Source organism: Nerophis lumbriciformis, linkage group LG03, assembly GCF_033978685.3.
Source record: "Nerophis lumbriciformis linkage group LG03, RoL_Nlum_v2.1, whole genome shotgun sequence".
In the NCBI taxonomy this organism is placed as follows: domain Eukaryota; kingdom Metazoa; phylum Chordata; class Actinopteri; order Syngnathiformes; family Syngnathidae; genus Nerophis; species Nerophis lumbriciformis.
In genome coordinates this window covers 67,418,328-67,439,392 of record NC_084550.2, presented here as the reverse complement: position 1 = coordinate 67,439,392, position 21,065 = coordinate 67,418,328, and the positions used below count along the sequence as shown (strand labels likewise).

Sequence of the window (21,065 nt, the reverse complement as noted above, 5' to 3'; positions counted from 1 at the left end):
ATGTGGCTTGGCATTGTCTTGCTGAAATAAGCAGGGGCGTCCATGAAAAAGACGGCGCTTAGATGGCAGCATATGTTGTTCCAAAACCTGTATGTACCTTTCAGCATTAATGGTGCCTTCACAGATGTGTAAGTTACCCATGCCTTGGGCACTATTACACCCCCATACCATCACAGATGCTGGCTTTTGAACTTTGCGTCGATAACAGTCTGGATGGTTCGCTTCCCCTTTGGTCCGGATGACACGACGTCGAATATTTCCAAAAACAATTTGAAATGTGGACTCGTCAGACCAAAGAACACTTTTCCACTTTGCATGAGTCCATCTTAGATGATCTCGGGCCCAGAGAACCCGGCTGTGTTTCTGGGTGTTGTTGATAAATGGCTTTCGCTTTGCATAGTAGAGCTTTAACTTGCACTTACAGATGTAGCGTCAAACTGTATTTAATGACAGTGGTTTTCTGAAGTGTTCCTGAGCCCATGTGGTGATATCCTTTAGAGATTGATGTCGGTTTTTGATACAGTGCCATCTGAGGGATCTAAGGTCACGGTCATTCAATGTTGGTTTGCGGCCATGCCGCTTACGTGGAGTGATTTCTCCAGATTCTCTGAACCTTTTGATGATATTATGGACCGTAGATGTTGAAATCCCTAAATTTCTTGCAATTGCACTTTGAGAAACGTTGTTCTTAAACTGTTTGACTATTTGCTCACGCAGTTGTGGACAAAGGGGTGTACTTCGCCCCATCCTTTCTTGTGAAAGACTGAAGCTATTTTTATACCCAATCATGGCACCCACCTGTTCCCAATTAGCCTGCACACCTGTGGGATGTTCCAAATAAGTGTTTGATGAGCATTCCTCAACTTTATCAGTATTTATTGCCACCTTTCCCAACTTCTTTGTCACCTGTTGCTGGCATCAAATTCTAAGTTAATGATTATTTGCAAAAAAAATAAATGTTTATCAGTTTGAACATCAAATATGTTGTCTTTGTAGCATATTCAACTGAATATGGGTTGAAAATGATTTGCAAATCATTGTATTCCGTTTATATTTACATCTAACACAATTTCCCAACTCATATGGAAACGGGGTTTGTATTATGATTATTGCAATTGCAATTTACAGTTGTGCAAAACTGCATTTATAGACTTTATAACAACAACAACAACAACACTCGTTTAGAGATTGGTAAAGGTGAACAATGACGATGTTGGTCTTTTTTGACGTATAAATGTTGTTACAATGTTGGATACTCATGGTAACAATGCAAAAACATCAAATCACAAGGCACTTTTGGGTGCCTCGACTCGTGGGGTTTTCATTCTGGGTATGTTGTGACGTCACAGCAAAGTGGATGTACTTATATGGATATGGGGGAGGAGCTCTGTATGAGACCAGCAGAGTTTGAGGAAAACACTAGTAAAGCTATAATATAAAGTATGATTTCTATCTAAATTTGACATGCGCAAAATAACATTCAGTGACTTAAATGCTGCAAAAAGCAGCACTTTTGTACGCAGCTCTTGTATCAGTCAGAGAATTTGCAGGTGCACCTAATGCTATGACCGGGTGAATCTATATACCATATTTTTCGAACTATAAGACGCACTTATAATCCTTTCATTTTCCCAAAACTGGACAGCGCGCCTTATACCCCGGTGCACCTAATGTACGGAATAATTTTGGTTGTGCTTACCGACCTCAAAGCTATTTTATTTGGTACATGGTGAAGTGATATGTGTGACCAGTAGATGGCAGTCACACATAAGAGAGACGTGTAGACTGCAATATGACTCAAGTAAACAACACCAACATTTTATATGTTCTATTGAAAATATAGGACATTACACACGGCACTCAAAAATCTATCAAAATGTTTTAGTACGACTTTGGTAAGCTATGAAGCCGCACCGCTTGATGGATTGTACTGTGCTTCAACATAGGAGTATTATTATGGTGTGTGTATAAGATAAGACATTATCTGGCGTTTTGTTTTGCAATATTATGCAAAAGCAACTTTTCTTACCTTCTGGTACCTGCTGACCTGTATTTGGGATCTGCATAAGTCCTGAAAATTCGTGCAAGTCCGCCTTTGTAGTCGGTGCCGACACCGTAGGCGTTAAGCTTCTTCTTTTTCTCTATCTTCTTGTTATGGGACATTCATCCTCAGCTGTTGCCGTTTCTAATACAAAGTAGTGTAAAGTTCTTACTTATATCTGTCAGTAAACTCGCCATGAAAGCGCTAAAACATACCGGTGTAGTGAGTTTACATTATTCACCCAAGGAACTTTAGTTATTAGAGAGTTCTGGTCGGACGGTTTTTCACAGGACACATTTCCGGCGTAGGTGTTGCATTATTGAGCCACGGATGAGGAGATGCTGTTTCGTTATTGATTGAAGTAAAGTCTGAATGTCATTAAAACAATTAGCTCCATCTTTTGACACTTCTTCCACTCCCGTTCTTGCACGCTACACCGCTACAACAAAGATGACGGGGAGAAGACGCTGCCGAAGGTGAGCCACGTAAATAAGACTGTCCACAAAACGGCGCATCCTGAAGCGACTGTCAGAAAGCGACTTGAAAATGATGTGTAAAACATCATCTATGCAACATTTTGACCAAAGAACCACCATTACATGTTATGTAGACCACAAGGAAGCCTTTTACATTTAGAAAAAGAAAAAAAAAAAAGACCTCTTTAATGCGCCTTATAATCCAGTGCACCTTTTTTATGAAAATAAACCTGAATAGACCCGCTCATCGCCAGTGTGCCTTATAATCTGGTGCGCCCTATGGTCCGGAAAATACGGCATTTCTATCTAAATTTGACAACATGCGCAAAATAACTGTCAGTGACTTAAATGCTGCAAAAGCAGCGCTTTTGTATGCAGTCCTTGTATCAGTCGGAGAGTTTGCAGGTGTACCTAATGCTATGACCGGGTGAATCTATATATATCGTTTGTGAAGTTTATTTTCGACCGTGTCTGGAAAATAAATAGCGGTGACATTTGTCTTCAAGATACGTATTTAACGGTGTACATTTTCAAAAGATCAATTACCGTATTTTTCGGACTATAAGTCGCAGTTTTTTCCATAGTTTGGCCAGGCTCCAGTGCGATTTATATATGTTGTTTTCCTTCTTTATTATGCACTTTCGGCAGGTGCGACTTATACTCCAGTGCGACTTATACTCCGAAAAATACTGTAATATACTTTTGCAGAGGGTTGGGCGTGGTTTCATTTGCAATCTGGGAACGCCTCCACAAACAAACATCTTGCAGACGTACGCAACAATGTGACTGGAGAAAAAAACTACACAAAAGCATATCCAATACATATTATCTAACCCAGGGGTGCTCATTACGTCGATTGCGAGCTACTGGTCGATCTCGGAGGGTGTGTCAGTCGATCACCAGCCAGGCATTAAAAAAATAGTCCTACAAATGAGCGATCATAAATCTTCACTATGACGTCACTTTCGTCACTTGATTGACATTCACGGCACCCGAGGGTCTTCTGAGATGACGCTGGCTGCTGCCAGCTCATTAAAATGACCGACTGAAGGCGAGAAACACTTTATTTCAACAGACTCTGGCGCCGTACCTGTCGTCAAAACTCCAAAGACCGACTGCACAGTTGCACAATAAAAGCTCTGCTTCATCCTGCCTGCGCTACCAAAATAAGAGTCTCAGAAAGCTGGCGTGCACAAGCTAGCAAGCTACGGAGTTTGCCGACAATGTATTTCTTGTAAAGTGTATACAAAGGAGTACGGAAGCTGGACAAATAAGATGCCAAAAAGCAACCACTTCCATGTGGTATTGGACAGAAAGGAGGACTTTTTTTCTCCTCCATTCGAAAATGCGGACGTTATCATCACCACTGTCTGATTCCTATCAATGCAAGTCATCAGAATCAGGTAATACACCAACTTATATTCTTGTCTTCATGAAAGAAAGGAATCTATATGTGTTAAACATGCTTGTATTATCTTTAAACACCTTTAACTTATTAACAATATTAACTACCGGTATATGTGTTAAACATGCTTGTATTATCTTTAAACACTTTTAACTTGTTAACAATATTAACTATATGTGTTAAACATGCTTGTATTATCATTAAACACCTTTAACTTATTAACAATATTAACTATATGTGTTAAACATGCTTGTATTATCTTTAAACACCTTTAACTTGTTAACAATATTAACTATATGTGTTAAACATGCTTGTATTATCATTAAACACCTTTAACTTGTTAACAATATTAACTATATGTGTTAAACATGCTTGTATTATCTTTAAACACCTTTAAGTTGTTAACAATATTAACTATATGTATTAAACATTATTGTATTATCATTAAACACCTTTAATTTATTAACAATATTAACTATGTGTTAAACATGCTTGTATTATCATTAAACACCTTTAACTTGTTAACAATATTAACTATATGTGTTAAACATGCTTGCATTATCTTTAAACACCTTTAACTTGTTAACAATATTAACTATATGTATTAAACATACTTGTATTATCATTAAACACCTTTAATTTTTTAACAATATTAACTATATGTGTTAAATATGCTTGCATTATCATTAAACACCTTTAACTTGTTAACAATATTAACTATATGTATTAAACATACTTGTATTATCTTTAAACACCTTTAATGTATTAACAATATTAACTACCGTATATGTTAAACATGCTTGCATTATCATTAAACACCTTTAACTTGTTAACAAAAACATATATTTCATAAATAAGTAAATATAAATTATATATATGAATGAGGTAGATCCCCACGACTTGATCAATTGAAAAGTAGCTCGCCTGCAGAAAAAGTGTGAGCACCCCTGATCTTACCAGTGTTTTTCAACCTTTTTTGAGCCGAGGCACATTTTTTGCGTTGAAAGAATCCGGAGGCACACCACCAGCAGACAGTTGTCAGTAAAAAGTCAATTAAACCATAACCAAGCATGCATCACTATAGCTCTTGTCTCAAAGTAGATGTACTGTCACCACCTGTCACATCACGCCCTGACTTATTTTGAGTTTTTTGCTGTTTTCCTGTGTGTAGTGTTTTAGTTCTTGTCTTGCGCTCCTATTTTGGTGTCTTTTTCTCTTTTTTTTGGTATTTTCCTGTAGCAGTTTCATGTCTTCCTTTGAGCGATATTTCCCGCATCTACTTTGTTTTAGCAATCAAGAATATTTCAGTTGTTTTTATCCTTCTTTGTGGGGACATTGTTGATTGTCATGTCATGTTCACATGTACATTGTGGACGCCGTCTTTGCTCCACAGTAAGTCTTTGCTGTCGTCCAGCATTCTGTTTTTGTTTACTTTGTAGCCAGTTCAGTTTTAGTTTCGTTCTGCATAGCCTTCCCTAAGCTTCAATGCCTTTTCTTAGGGGCACTCACCTTTTGTTTATTTTTGGTTTAAGCATTAGACACCTTTTTACCTGCACCGGATTATAAGGCGCACTGTCAGCTTTTGAGGAAATTGGAGGTTTTTAGGTGCGCCTTATAGTGCGGAAAATACGGTAGGTGTACTGTCACCACCCGTCACATCACACCGTGACTTATTTCCTGTGTGTAGTGTTTTAGTTCTTGACTTGTGCTCCTATTTTGGTGTCTTTTTCTGGTATTTTCCTGTAACAGTTTCAAGTCTTCCTTTGAGCGATATTTCCCGAATCTACTTTGTTTTAGCAATCAAGAATATTTCAGTTGTTTTTATCCTTCTTTGTGGGGACATTGTTGATTGTCATGTCATGTTCGGATGTACATTGTGGACGCCATCTTTGCTCCACAGTAAGTCTTTGCTGTCGTCCAGCATTCTGTTTTTGTTTACTTTGTAGCCAGTTCAGTTTTAGTTTCGTTCAGCATAGCCTTCCTTAAGCTTCAATGCCTTTTCTCAGGGGCACTCACCTTTTGTTTAGATAGATAGATAGATATTTTTGGTTTAAGCATTAGATACCTTTTTACCTGCACACTGCCTCCCGCTGTTTCCGACATCTACAAAGCAATTAACTACTGGCTGCCACCTACTGATATGGAAGAGTATTAAACGGTTACTCTGCCGAGCTCTAGACAGCACCGACATTCAATAACAACACACCATTTGCAGACTATAATTACTGCTTTGCAAAAAAATGTTTTACCCAAATAGGTGAAATTTGATAATCTCCCACGGCACACAAGACTGTATCTCACGGCACACTAGTGGTTGAAAACACTGATCTAGACCACAAAGAAGTGTTTTGAATGTAAAATAAAATCATCATAAATTCCCTTTGAACTAACACATGCTATTTTAAAACAGCTTTTGTTTTGGATCCCTTAGATTGGGCTCAATCAAGTGGTATTTAGCCAGGAAGCTCGAACATTTCCAAACACTGACACCAAGGAGGATCCAACATGGAATTATTCATGCATCCTAGTGTGATCACATTGGGAGGAAATAAAAGGCAATAAGACCAGAGGGAAATGCGAGCAATCTTGTGACATTCGGCATCAAAACAAGTTTCTAATCCTGACAAGAGTCGACCGCCCCTTTCGTCATCGTGTCCACAGCACATCTAATGAGCCTGTGCAAAGTAATAATCGCACACAGATCTCAGCTGACACGCCAGAGTGAGCACAAAAACACACGAGTACCTGTGGCAAGTGGGAGAGGCGAAAGCGGTCGTGAGAGCGTGGGCGAAGGGGTCCCGACCGCCAAACTCCTCCTCTTGTTGTTGCGGGCACTGTAAGAGGAGGAAAACACAGTTTAAAGCAAAAACGTATGCAATGTGCTTGTTTGCATGCTTCCATATACAGTCATGGTCAAAAGTTTGCATACACTTGTAAAGAGCATAATGTCATGGCTGTCTTGAGTTTCAAATAAATTCTACAACTCTTTAATTTTTTGTGATAGAGTGATTGGAGCACATACTTGTCACCACAGAACTTTCCTCCAGAAGGCCTTTTTTTTGTCCATGTTGTGTCAGATGAAACAAAAATTGAGCTGTTTTGTTTGAGCCACAATACCCAGCAATGTTTGGAGGAGAAAAGGTGAGGCCTTTAATCCCAGGAACACCAAACCTACCGTCAGTCATGGTTTCCATATGAGTTGGGAAATTGTGTTAGATGTAAATATAAACGGAATACAATGATTTGCAAATCCTTTTCAACCCATATTCAGTTGAATGCACTACAAAGACAAGATATTTGATGTTCAAATTCAAACTTTATTTTTTTTTTTGCAAATAATTAACTTAAAATTTCATGGCTGCAACACGTGCCAAAATAGTTGGGAAAGGGCATGTTCACCACTGTGTTACATGGCCCTTCCTTTTAACAACACTCAGTAAACTTTTGGGAACTGAGGAGACACATTTTTGAAGCTTCTCAGGTGGAATTCTTTCCCATTCTTGCTTGATGTACAGCTTAAGTTGTTCAACAGTCCGGGTCTCCGTTGTGGTATTTTACGCTTCATAATGCGCCACACATTTTCAATGGGAGACAGGTCTGGACTACAGGCAGGCCAGTCTAGTACCCGCACTCTTTTACTATGAAGCCACATTGATGTAACACGTGGCTTGGCATTGTCTTGCTGAAATAAGCAGGGGCGTCCATGATAACGTTGCTTGGATGGCAACGTATCCATCCATCCATCCATCCATTTTCTACCGCTTATTCCCTTCGGGGTCGCGGGGGGCGCTGGAGCCTATCTCAGCTACAATCGGGCGGAAGGCGGTGTACACCCTGGACAAGTCGCCACCTCATCGCAGGGCCAACACAGATAGACAGACAACATTCATACTCACATTCACACACTAGGGCCAATTTAGTGTTGCCAATCAACCTATCCCCAGGTGCATGTCTTTGGAGGTGGGAGGAAGCCAGAGTACCTGGAGGGAACCCACGCAGTCACGGGGAGAACATGCAAACTCCACACAGAAAGATCCCGAGCCCGGGATTGAACCCCAGACTACTCAGGACCTTCGTATTGTGAGGCAGATGCACTAACCCCTCTTTCACCATGCTGCCCCGATGGCAACATATGTTGCTCCAAAACCTGTATGCGCCTTTCAGCATTAATGGTGCCTTCACAGATGTGTAAGTTACCCATGTCTTGGGCACTAATACACCCCCATACCATCACACATGCTGGCTTTTACACTTTGCGCCTATAACAATCCGAATGGTTATTTTCCTCTTTGGTCCGGAGGACACGACGTCCACAGTTTCCAAAAACAATTTGAAATGTGGACTCGTCAGACCACAGAACACTTTTCCACTTTGTATCAGTTCATCTTAGATGAGCTCAGGCCCAGCAAAGCCGACGGCGTTTCTGGGTGTTGTTGATAAACGGTTTTCGCCTTGCATAGGAGAGTTTTAACTTGCACTTACAGATGAAGCGACCAACTGTAGTTACTGACAGTGGGTTTCTGAAGTGTTCCTGAGCCCGTGTGGTGATATCCTTTACACACTGATGTCGCTTGTTGATGCAGTACAGCCTGAGGGATCGAAGGTCACGGGCTTAGCTGCTTACGTGCAGTGATTTCTCCAGATGCTCTGAACCCTTTGATGATATTATGGACCGTAGATGGTGAAATCCCTAAATTCCTTGCAATTGCTGGTTGAGAAAGGTTTTTCTTAAACTGTTCAACAATTTGCTCACGCATTTGTTGACAAAGTGGTGACCCTCGCCACATCCTTGTTTGTGAATGACTGAGCATTTCATGGAATCTACTTTTATACCCAATCATGGCACCCACCTGTTCCCAATTTGCCTGTTCACCTGTGGGATGTTCCAAATAAGTGTTTGATGAGCATTCCTCAACTTTATCAATATTTATTGCCACCTTTCCCAACTTCTCTGTCACATGTTGCTGGCATCAAATTCTAAAGTTAATGATTATTTGCAAAAAAAAAAAAAAAAAAAGTTTATCAGTTTGAACATCAAATATGTTGTCTTTGTAGCATATTCAATTGAATATGGGTTGAAAATGATTTGCAAATCATTGTATTCCGTTCATATTTACACAATTTCCCAACTCATATGGAAACGGGGTTTGTATTAAGCGCTGGGCCTGTTTTGCTGCCAATGGAACTGGTGCTTTAAATGGGACAATGAAAAAGGAGGATTACCTCCAAATTCTTCAGGACAACCCGGAGGTTGGGTCTTGGGCGCAGTTGGATGTTCCAACAGGACAATGACCCCAAAATCACGTCAAAAGTGGTAAGGGAATGGCTAAATCAGGCTACAATTAAGGTTTTAGAATGGCCTTCCCAAAGTCCTGACTTAAACGTGTGGACAATGCTGAAGAAACAAGTCCATGTCAGAAAACCAACAAATTTAGCTAAATTTTGTCAAGAGGAGTGGTCAAAAATTCAAGCAGAAGCTTATGGATGGCTACCAAAAGCCCCTTATTGCAGGTAAACTTGCCAAGGGACATGTAAGCAAATATTAACATTGCTGTATGTATACTTTTGACCCAGCACATTTGCTCACATTTTCAGTAGACCCATAATACATTCATAAAAGAAGCAAACTTCATGAATGTTTTTTGTGACCAACAAGTATGTGCTCCAATCTATCACAAAAAAATAAGAGTTGTAGAAATGATCGGAAACTCAAGACAGCCATGACGTTTATGTTCTTGTATGTAAACTTTTGACCCCGACTGTACGTGCGTAGATGCAATCTATGCAAATGAACATGTGCACGGTGCGTTCACCTTGGCTGACTGGTATATTAAGTACATCATGAGAAAATATCACCTAACTATTATCAATGATCGCATACAATTCAAGATTCACATGATTCTATTTAATGAACGTCTGAAGGAGGAATAAACCTGGTGACTACCGTGACATAACCAATGCAGATCAATCTCCATGGATGAAACACTGTGAGCTCATCTGTGCTATCATTGGATTTTAGTCAAAAAGTTACATTTTTATCTACCGTATTTTCCGCACTATAAGGCGCACCTAAAAACCACAAATTTTCTCAAAAGCTGACAGTGCGCCTTATAACCCGGTGCGCTTTATATATGGATTAATATTAAGATTCATTTTCATAAAGTTTCGATCTCGCAACAACGGTAAACAGCCGCCATCTTTTTTCCCGGTAGAACAGGAAGCGCTTCTTCTTCTACGCAAGCAACCGCCAAGGTAAGCACCCGCCCCCATAGAACAGGAAGCGCTTCTTCTTCTACTGTAAGCAACCACCCGCCCGCGTAGAAGAAGAAAATTGATTGATTGATAAAGATTGAAAAAGCGCACGGATATTACCGTCCCGGTACGTTTTATTTCCTTTGTGTGTTTACATCTGTAAAGACCACAAAATGGCTCCTACTAAGCGTCAGGGATCCGGTTCATGAAAAGACGCAATCTCTCCATCCGCACACGGATTACTATTTCACAGCAACTGATATTCCTGTGAACCGCACTGTGGATACAACGGGAGCACGTACGGTGAATATTCGCACCACAGGGAATGAGAAGTCATCCTTCACTGTGGTTCTAGCTTGCCATGCTAATGGCCAGAAACTTCCACCCATGGTGATATTCAAAAGGAAGACCTTGCCAAAAGAGACCTTTCCAGCCGGCGTCATCATAAAAGCTAACTCGAAGGGATGGATGAAGAAAAGATGAGCGAGTGGTTAAGGTAAGTTTAAGTTTACGCGAAGAGGCCGGGTGGCTTTTTTCACGCAGCTCTGTCCATGTTGATATACGATTCCATGCGCGCCCACATCACGCTGGTTTTTATATATTATTAAAGTTTGACTGACCTATTTGACTGTTTTTTTGACATTCCTTTAGCGCAGTTAGATGCGGCTTACAACACGGGGCGGCTTATAGGTGGACAAAGTTTTGAAATATGCCGTTCATTGAAAGCGCGGCTTATAACCCAGGGCGCCTTATGGTGCGGAAAATACGGTAATAAAAAGAAAAATCCCCTTATATTCTTTACTTGTGCAATATATATATATATATATATATATATATATATATATATACACACGTATATATATATATATATATATATATATATATATATATATATATATATACACACGTATATATATATATATACATATATATATATATATATATATATATACACACATGTATATATATATATATATATATATATATATATAAAACGCTTTATTCACTTACTTCATAACTAACAGTTGAGCACAACAGGCAGTATATTATCCGTCACAGGACAATGAAAAATAATGGAATTTTAATTAACCCGTTCCAGTGACAAACTATTACCCTGATTACACCATTATTGTACATGTTTTGAAGATTTATGTCGCAGATGCATTAAATTCTTAACACTAGCGCCAAAGGATGTTTTACCCATTAGTGTTGCATAAAACAATAATAATTGCTTTATGGTTGTACGGTATACCGGTACAAGTATAGTACCGCTGTACTAATGAATCAAAAACGGTACTATACACTGTTTGAAAAGTACCGGGTCGCCATATTTTTTTTTGCACCGTCATCACGTCATGACATTGCTGGTTTTACGAGCAGATGAGCATGTTCGGCAGCGCACAATCACAGATGGGGATGTCCCGATCCAGGTTTTTGCACTTCCGATCCGATACCGATATTGTTTTTGCATTTCCGAACCGATACCGATACTGACCGACACTGGCCTATCCGAGCATGTATTAAAGTTTAAAGTTATTTAGCCTACTCAGTTGTCAGAATCATGTTGAAAAGGGTTTTAGTACTCTTGATAACAACTAGCCAGCTGAATTAGGGGAGTTTGAATAATACACAATGGTTGGTAACAAGAAACTGACATGTTTATTCAAGGATAAACACAAAATAGACAAAATTATACATGACAAACAGAAATGGCATCATTGAAACTAGGGCTGGGCGATATGGCCTTTTTTTAATATTGCGATATTTTAAGGCCATATTGCGATACACGATATATATCTCGATATTTTGCCTTAGCCTTGAATGAACACTTGATGCATATAATCACAGCAGTATGATGATTCTATGTGTTTTGATTGATTGATTGAGACTTTTATTAGTAGGTTGCACAGTGAAGTACCGGTACATATTCCATACAATTGACCACTAAATGGTAACACCCCAATAAGTTTTTCAACTTGTTTAAGTCGGGGTCCACTTAAATTGATTCATGATACAGATATATACTATCAGATATATACTATCATCATAATACAGCCATCACACAAGATAATCACATTGAATTATTTACATTATTTATAATCCAGGGTGTGGAGGGGGGCGTCGGATGTAAGTGTCAAAAAGACAGCCAAACGATTTTGATATGAGAATAAATCTAAAGTTAAAATATTGGGTAGAAATGCACCCATTTGCAGGAAATGTAGTCTTGATTTTCAAAATTTTCTTTCAAAGATTGCATGTCTACATTAAAACATTCTTCTTCATACTGCATTAATATATGCTACTTTTAAACTTTCATGCAGAGAAGGAAATCACAACTAAAAAAATCACAAATTTTTTCATACGGTGTTGATGTGGAAATTTTTGCCTCGGCATTTTGATGGTGTGGACGTGTGGCACCGAATGGAGATAAGCGTCTTGGCAGACGTCACAATATTTGAACAATGATGACGAAAACTGTTTTCTCTGTCGTGTCCGTGTGTCGAAAATTGTTATGCGCTTATTTTTTTATTTGATTTTGTGCGTGGCATATAATTGCTATGCGCAGTGGACACTTGAGCAGTTTGCAATTGCACAGGCGCGCACCTTAGAGAGAACGTTGGTCACACAGCTGCGCTAGCATCACAGCTAACGTTAGCCATGCTGCTACCTCTCTGCTCGGGGAGGACGTATACGTATGTGACGTATGACGTGACAGTATGTGACGTGTGTCGTGACAGTATGTGACGTGTGTAAGAAGGTGCGCTTGCTGTCTGTGAGAGGGAGACACAGGAAAGAGTGAGAAGAGCCTGTCGTGTAATGCCAGCAGCTTAAAGCAACTGCGTGAGAATCCACAGACCTGTGGATGTGTTGAAGGTGTGCTGGAAAATGCGGAACGGAAATTAGGGAGCAGCAGAAAAGTGGAATGTATTATTTAAATCGGTGCTTTGGAAAACACGGACGGGAGTTTTTTGTAAACTGGATCTGGATTGGCATTTTCCCATGCCTTGCCGATACGCAATTTTTGGCAAATATCGGCAGCCGATCCGATCCAAATATCGGATCGGGACATCCCTACTCACAGAGTACTTAAAAACAGACACGGTGTGTAGACAGAAAAGGGAGAATGGAAGCATTTTGGCTTAAAAATTAAAGATAAAGGTGAAGTTATAACACTGAAATGCCGACAGGAAGAGGTGCTTTAAAACATGGCTAGCTAGTGTCCATCCACAATCGGCATTGTTTTAGCTACTTCTAAATCACTAATCTTCGCCTCCATGGCGACAAATAAAGTGAGTTTTTTACAAGTATCATCCCTGCAGGGCGAGGAATTGCTAAACATGCTTCACTACACACCGTAGGAGGATACGATAGCTCACCGGCGTCACAATGTAAACAAACACCATGAGTGGATCTACACCTGACATCCACTGTAATGATACCAAGTACAAGAACGTTTCTAGTTGATACTACTATGATTACATCAATATATTTTATCGTCACAAATTTTATTTATTTTTTTTTAAATTCATTTTATGTTCATAAAGTCAGGAGATGCGTCCCTGGATACATGAGAACTTAAATTATGACCAATGTATGATCCTGTGACTACTTGGTATCGGATCGATGCCTAAATTTGTAGTATCATCCAAAACTAATGTAAAGTATCCAAACAACAGAAGAATAAGTGATTATTACATTTTAACAGAAGTGTACATAGAACATGTTAAAACAGAAAATAAGCAGTTATTAACAGTAAATGAACAAGTACTGTATATGAATCATTTTTATAGCCTGTCCTTAATAATGTGTACAAAATAATAGGTGTATAAATGACACAATATGTTACTGCATATGTCAGCAGACTAATTAGGAGCCTTTGTTTGCTTACTTACTACTAAAAGACAACTTGTCTAGTATGTTCACTATTTCATTTAAAAAGTTAAAGTACCCCTGATTGTCACACACACACTAGGTGTGGTGAAATTACCCTCTGCATTGTACCCATCCCCTTGTTGCATCCCCTGGGAGGTGAGGGGAGTAGTGAGCAGCAGCGGTGGCCGCGCTCGGGAATCATTTTGTTGATTTAACCCCCAATTCCAACCCTTGATGCTGAGTGCCCAGCAGGAAGGTAATGGGCCCCATATTTATAGTCTTTAATATGACAAGGACAAAGTTGTTATTCGATTGCAATAAGAAACACATGTTTAATGTACCCTAAGATTTTTTGTTAAAGGGGAACATTATCACCAGTAAGCGTCAATATATACCTTGATGTTGCAGAAAAAAGACCATATATTTTTTTAACCGATTTCCGAACTCTAAATGGGTGAATTTTGGCGAATTAAACGCCTTTCTAATATTCGCTCTCGGAGCGATGACGAGACGTCACATAGGGAAGCGATCCGCCATTTTCTCAAACACCGAGTCAAATCAGCTCTGTTATTTTCCGTTTTTTCGACTGTTTTCCGTACCTTGGAGACATCATGCCTCGTCGGTGTGTTGTCGGAGGGTGTAACAACACGAACAGGGACGGATTCAAGTTGCACCAGTGGCCCAAAGATGCGAAAGTGGCAAGAAATTGGACGTTTGTTCCGCACACTTTACCGACGAAAGCTATGCTACGACAGAGATGGCAAGAATGTGTGGATATATCCTGCGACACTCAAAGCAGATGCATTTCCAACGATAAAGTCAAAGAAATCTGCCGCCAGACCCCCATTGAATCTGCCGGAATGTGTGAGCAATTCAGGGACAAAGGACCTCGCTAGCACGACAAGCAATGGCGGCAGTTTGTTCCCGCAGACGAGCGAGCTAAACCCCCTGGATGTCTTGGCTCACACCGTCCCAAAGATGATCAAGAGAAGAATATCGACCCTAGCTTCCCTGGCCTGCTGACATGAGGGTATGTCTACAGAATATATTAATTGATGAAAACTGGGCTGTCTGCACTCTCAAAGTGCATGTTGTTGCCAAATGTATTTCATATGCTGTAAACCTAGTTCATAGTTGTTAGTTTCCTTTAATGCCAAACAAACACATACCAATCGTTGGTTAGAAGGCGATCGCCGAATTCGTCCTCGCTTTCTCCCGTGTCGCTGGCTATCGTGTCGTTTTCGTCGGTTTCGCTTGCATACGGTTCAAACCGATATGGCTCAATAGCTTCAGTTTCTTCAATTTCGTTTTCGCTACCTGCCTCCACACTACAACCATGCGTTTCAATACATGCGTAATCTGTTGAATCGCTTAAGCCGCTGAAATCCGAGTCTGAATCCGAGCTAATGTCGCTATAGCTTGCTGTTCTTTCCGCCATGTTTGTTTGTGTTGGCTTCACTATGTGACGTCACAGGAAAATGGACGGGTGGTTAAAATCAGGCACTTTGAAGCTTTTTTTTAAGGATATTGCGTGATGGGTAAAATTTTGAAAAAAACTTCGAAAAATATAATAAGCCACTGGGAACTGATTTTTAATGGTTTTAACAATTCTGAAATTGTGATAATGTTCCCCTTTAAAATAAAGCCTATAATGCCTATTTTTTTGTGGTCCCCTTTACTTAGAAATGTGTCAAAAAGTATCGAAATACATTTTCGTACCGGTACCAAAATATTAATAATAATAATAATAAATTTTATTTGGTAGAGCACTTTTCAGTGTACTCAAAGACACCTTACAGGATAAAAAATTAAATACAAAACAGTTCAAAGTAATAATACAGGAAATATAAAAGCAGTATATAGTAAAATACATAATAACACTGGGTATTACAAGACACAGGACACTAATTACAGGTTAAAAGCAAAATATTGGTATCGAGACAACTCTAGTTCGCTCCACGGTCTGGACTTCACCATCTCTTCTGCGTCAACCACTTGACGAGGTTCACTCATCTCCGCGTTTACGGACAGTCAACTTCTTTGTGTTGCATAATTGCATTATCTCAGGCTAACGTGGCACTGGAAATACTTGCAAAGACTGGACTCAATTTGGGTAAGATGGAGTTCAGTAAAATATCATTGCTATTCTTCTCTGTGCACGTTCTTTACGCAACAAATCCAAGAAGCTAAACATGCTCAACGCTGATGCGGTACAGTTTGGTGACGGTGCTTCGAAAGTATATTTTGCCTCAGTAATTTTGGTTTAACCCTTAAAGGGGAACATTATCACCAGACCTATGTAAGCGTCAATATATACCTTGATGTTGCAGAAAAAAGACCATATATTTTTTTAACCGATTTCCGAACTCTAAATGGGTGAATTTTGGCGAATTAAACGCCTTTCTATTATTCGCTCTCGGAGCGATGACGTCACAACGGGACGTCACATCGGGAAGCAATCCACCATTTTCTCACTTTCGTCGGTGTGTTGTCGGAGGGTGTAACAACACGAACAGGAACGGATTCAAGTTGCACCAGTGGCCCAAAGATGCGAAAGTGGCAAGAAATTGGACGAAATTTGTTCAAAATACGAGGCTGTGGGGAAAGCCGACGAAATGGTCAGTCGTTTGTTCCGCACACTTTACCGACGAAAGCTATGCTACGACAGAGATGGCAAGAATGTGTGGATATCCTGCGACACTCAAAGCAGATGCATTTCCAACGATAAAGTCAAAGAAATCTGCCGCCAGACCCCCATTGAATCTGCCGGAGTGTGTGAGCTATTCATGGACAAAGGACCTCGGTAGCACGGCAAGCTATGGCGGCAGTTTGTTCCCGCAGACGAGCGAGCTAAACCCCCTGGATGTCTTGGCTCACACCGTCCCTTATGCCACCGAAGATGATCAAGAGAAGAATATTGACCCTAGCTTCCCTGGCCTGCTGACATCAACTCCAAAACTGGACAGATCAGCTTTCAGGAAAAGAGAGCGGATGAGGGTATGTCTACAGAATATATTAATTGATGAAAACTTTATTCATTACTCGCGGTTTTACGTAAATTATTATACATAAACTGTGTTTACCACTAATTTAGCTTAAAAACATTTATTTTTTTCAATCATTCGAGTACATTCGGGTAGTCTTGTGTAATGCAGTATTTTGTGTCTTTTTAGGTATGGTTAACCCAGTGGTTCTCAAACTTTTTTTGTCATCCCCCACTTTGGACAAGGGGGAGTTTTCAAGCCCCACCTGCCCCCATCGCCCCAACAGAGCGCTAATGCCAAGCTTTAACATTTTAAAATGTATTGAACATCAAGTTGTATACATTCGAACTCAATAACATAAAATAACATTAAGTTCAATAATAAATAAAATAACTGTGCAGCTGTGGTATAACTTGCATCAAGTTCAATAATAAATAAAATAACTGTGCAGCTGTGGTATAACTTGCATCAAGTTCAATAATAAATAAAATAACTTCCATCAAGTTCAATAATAAATAAAACAAAAGTATTATAACTTGCATCAAGTTCAATAATAAATCAAAAAAAGTGTTATAACTTGCATCACGTTCAATAATAAATCAAAAAAACTGTTATAACTTGCATCAAGTTCAATAATAAATAAAAAAAAGTGTTATAAATTGCATCACGTTCAATAATAAATCAAAAAAAGTGTTATAACTTGCATCAAGTTCAATAATAAATCAAATAAAAGTGTTATAACTTGCATCAAGTTCAATAATAAATCAAAAAAAGTGTTATAACTTGCATCAAGTTCAATAATAAATCAAAAAGTGTTATAACTTGCATCAAGTTCAATAACAAATCAAAAAGTGTTATAACTTGCATCAAGTTCAATAATAAATCAAATAACTTGCATCAAGTTCAATAATAAATCAAAAAAAGTGTTATAACTTGCATCAAGTTCAATAATAAATAAAACAAAAGTGTTATAACTTGCATCAAGTTCAATAATACATCAAATAACTTGCATCAAGTTCAATAATAAGTCAAAAAAAGTGTTATAACTTGCATCAAGTTCAATAATAAATAAAACAAAAGTGTTATAACTTGCATCAAGTTCAATAATAAATCAAAAAAGTGTTATAACTTGCATCAAGTTCAATAATAAATCAAAAAAAGTGTTATAACTTGCATCAAGTTCAATAATAAATAAAACAAAAGTGTTATAACTTGCATCAAGTTCAATAATAAATCAAAAAAAAGTGTTATAACTTGCATCAAGTTCAATAATAAATCAAATAACTTGCATCAAGTTCAATAATAAATACAATAAAAGTGCCACTTTGCAATCTTTGCAAAAAAAAAAAGGAGGAGCTATGCATTTGGCAAGACAGGGCAAGTGACAGCACTTTCCCCCAGGAGAGCCACCTTGCTTCACTGTGAAACAGCACGGCTGTATGATCAGCTCCCATTTCCTCACACAGTGCAGAGAACAGTCGCGCTTTCAGTGGTCGTGTTTTGATCAAATTTACCGCGCTCACAACATCTGTTAAAACCTCATTGAGTTCGGGGTTGAGCTGCCTTGACGCGAGTGCTTCCCGGTGAATGACACACTGTGTGCCCGTCAGATTTTTGTTTCTCTGCAGGCGCTTGCTCTGGTTCGACGACATTTGAGGTGCGAGTCACAAATGTATATATTTGTGTAATTGTGATCCACACATTAGCCTGCTACCCATCCGCGTGAAAGTTTGTTCCGCTTAGCCCCGCCCCCATTAGTTACTGTTGCTATGTCTGTCAAACTTTCGCTCGTACCGAGAAATATAAAGCCTACAGTAAAAATAAGTACCGGTAATTTCCATTTATTTATATAGCGGATTTCACAGACAGAATCACAAAGTGATTTACAGTGTGTATAGAAAATGAAAGCATAGTAAAAAAATAATCTAAGAATATAATAATTAAAAAAAAAAATTTTAAGTGAAATTTCCTCCCGTTCCTCGCGCCCCACCTGTCATGTCTCTATTCCCCACCAGTGGGGCGCGCCCCACACTTTGAGAAACGCTGGGTTAACCTGAGTGCTGAAATCGTGGAAAAATATATGTTCTTAGCGCGCCTGAAATGGGCTGTCTGCACTCTCAAAGTGCATGTTGTTGCCAAATGTATTTCATATGCTGTAAACCTAGTTCATAGTTGTTAGTAATTATCTTATCAGACAGTGTTAAGCCGCTGAAATCCGAGTGAATCCGAGCTAATGTCGCTATAAACTTGCTGTTTGTTTGTGTCGGCATCACTGTGTGACGTCACAGGAAAATGGACGGGTGTATATAATGATGGTTAAAATCAGGCACTTTGAAGCTTTTTTTAGGGATATTGCGTGATGGGTAACATTTTGAAAAAAACTTCGAAAAAATAAAATAAGCCACTGGGAACTGATTTTTAATGGTTTTAACCCTTCTGAAATTTTGATAATGTTCCCCTTTAACCCGCACATTTTTCTTTCAATCACCCACGAAAGTGTAATCCCAACAGCTTTTTCATCCTAGATATATTGATGGCACCCCCACGTACCTTTCTGACTCTGACCTAAAATAATTAAGGGTGATGAGGACATCAATAGCTTCCGACATTTCTGGGTCGTCACGGAGGCAGATTCACTTACTTACAGCACAAGTACATGTTGATGCCCCACAACACAAAAAGACTGAAACAGATAAGAGCTGATACAGGGTTGATTTTGAAACATCTGCAAAGCACAAACCCTTGTGTAGAAACTAGGGGTGTAACGGTACACAAAAATTTCGGTTCGGTACGTACCTCGGTTTAGAGGTCACGGTTCGGTTCATTTTCGGTACAGTAAGAAAACAACAAAATATACATTTTTTGGTTATTTATTTACCAAATTTGTAAACAATGGCTTTATCCTTTTAACATTGGGAACACTATAATAATTATGCCCACATTAATCCACATTAAACTGCCCAAATTGTTGCTCAGATTAAATAAAATGACAAAACTTTTCTTCTACATATAAAAAGTGCAACATTAAACCGTTTCAAGTCAACTCATCATGCTTAATTTATTACAGCATTTGGGAAGCCTGTAGTTGATTTTCATTATGTAAATGTTATATTTTTATCAACATGTGATAGCAGGGACCCTGCCATTCAAAACTAGGCTGCTCCATTACTAATGATTATTGTAACTATAGATGAAAATATAGTACAATTGCAATAGGAGAGACTATTCATCCCTGAACACCATGGAGTTCATGTAGGCTTAATGATGCACTTACATTATTACATCAACTATCAGAGACAGAAACTCTTCATTTAACATAATGTCCTTTTTTGCTGCTTCAACACAGCCCAATCAACACAGAAAAAGGTAAAGTGAAATAACAGACAGACAGGGCTTTGCTGTCCGTAACACACACACACACAGCAAAATGAGCTAACGTTACGCTAAAAGCTAATTAGCCTTCACCTCAAGCCAGGACTGCGAGCGAGCTGAGCTGCCGTTTAGGTTTCTAGAACATCAACGGGCTCATAGTGATGTTACTAGTAGTTACTGGGAGGTGTTTATTATAATTTGGGGAGAGTCCGGTGCCTTATGCTCACTTGCTAAACACTTACCTGCTCGACGCTGGAGCACTGATTCCATGCGCTCTGAATACGCAATGCTGATTGGTTGTTACCGCTCTGAATACGTACTGCTGATTGGCTGTTACCGCTCCGTGTGTAACCAATCAGATGGTTGTGTGGGTGGGACAATGCTGGGTGCTGTGTAGAGTAATGACAGAGACATAGGCAGAACGCGGAGTAGCTTGTTAAGACTTTAGCTTTTGGCTACTTAATATGTTCGTGTGGAAACTCGTTCGGTACACCTCCGAACCGAACCAAACCGAAACCCCCGTACCGAAACGGTTCAATACAAATACACGTACCGTTACACCCCTAGTAGGAACCTCTTCATTCTCAGGATGTGCAAAAAGATCAAAGACCAACAACGATGTGAAAGAGTCACTGTGATGAGCTTTAGCTGCAGTGAATACA

General features: G+C 39.2%; 1 protein-coding gene across 4 annotated transcripts in view; it reads right to left on the bottom strand.

Moving 5' to 3' along the window:
• mast3a (microtubule associated serine/threonine kinase 3a) overlaps nt 1–21,065 on the bottom strand; it is a 168,298-nt gene that overhangs the window by 92,380 nt on the left and 54,853 nt on the right. For all 4 annotated transcript variants that reach the window (XM_061941580.2, XM_061941594.1, XM_061941573.2 and 1 more), the window contains one exon: nt 6,668–6,756. In XM_061941580.2, the coding sequence (XP_061797564.1) occupies nt 6,668–6,756 (89 nt within the window). The remainder of the gene's footprint in view (nt 1–6,667; nt 6,757–21,065) is intronic.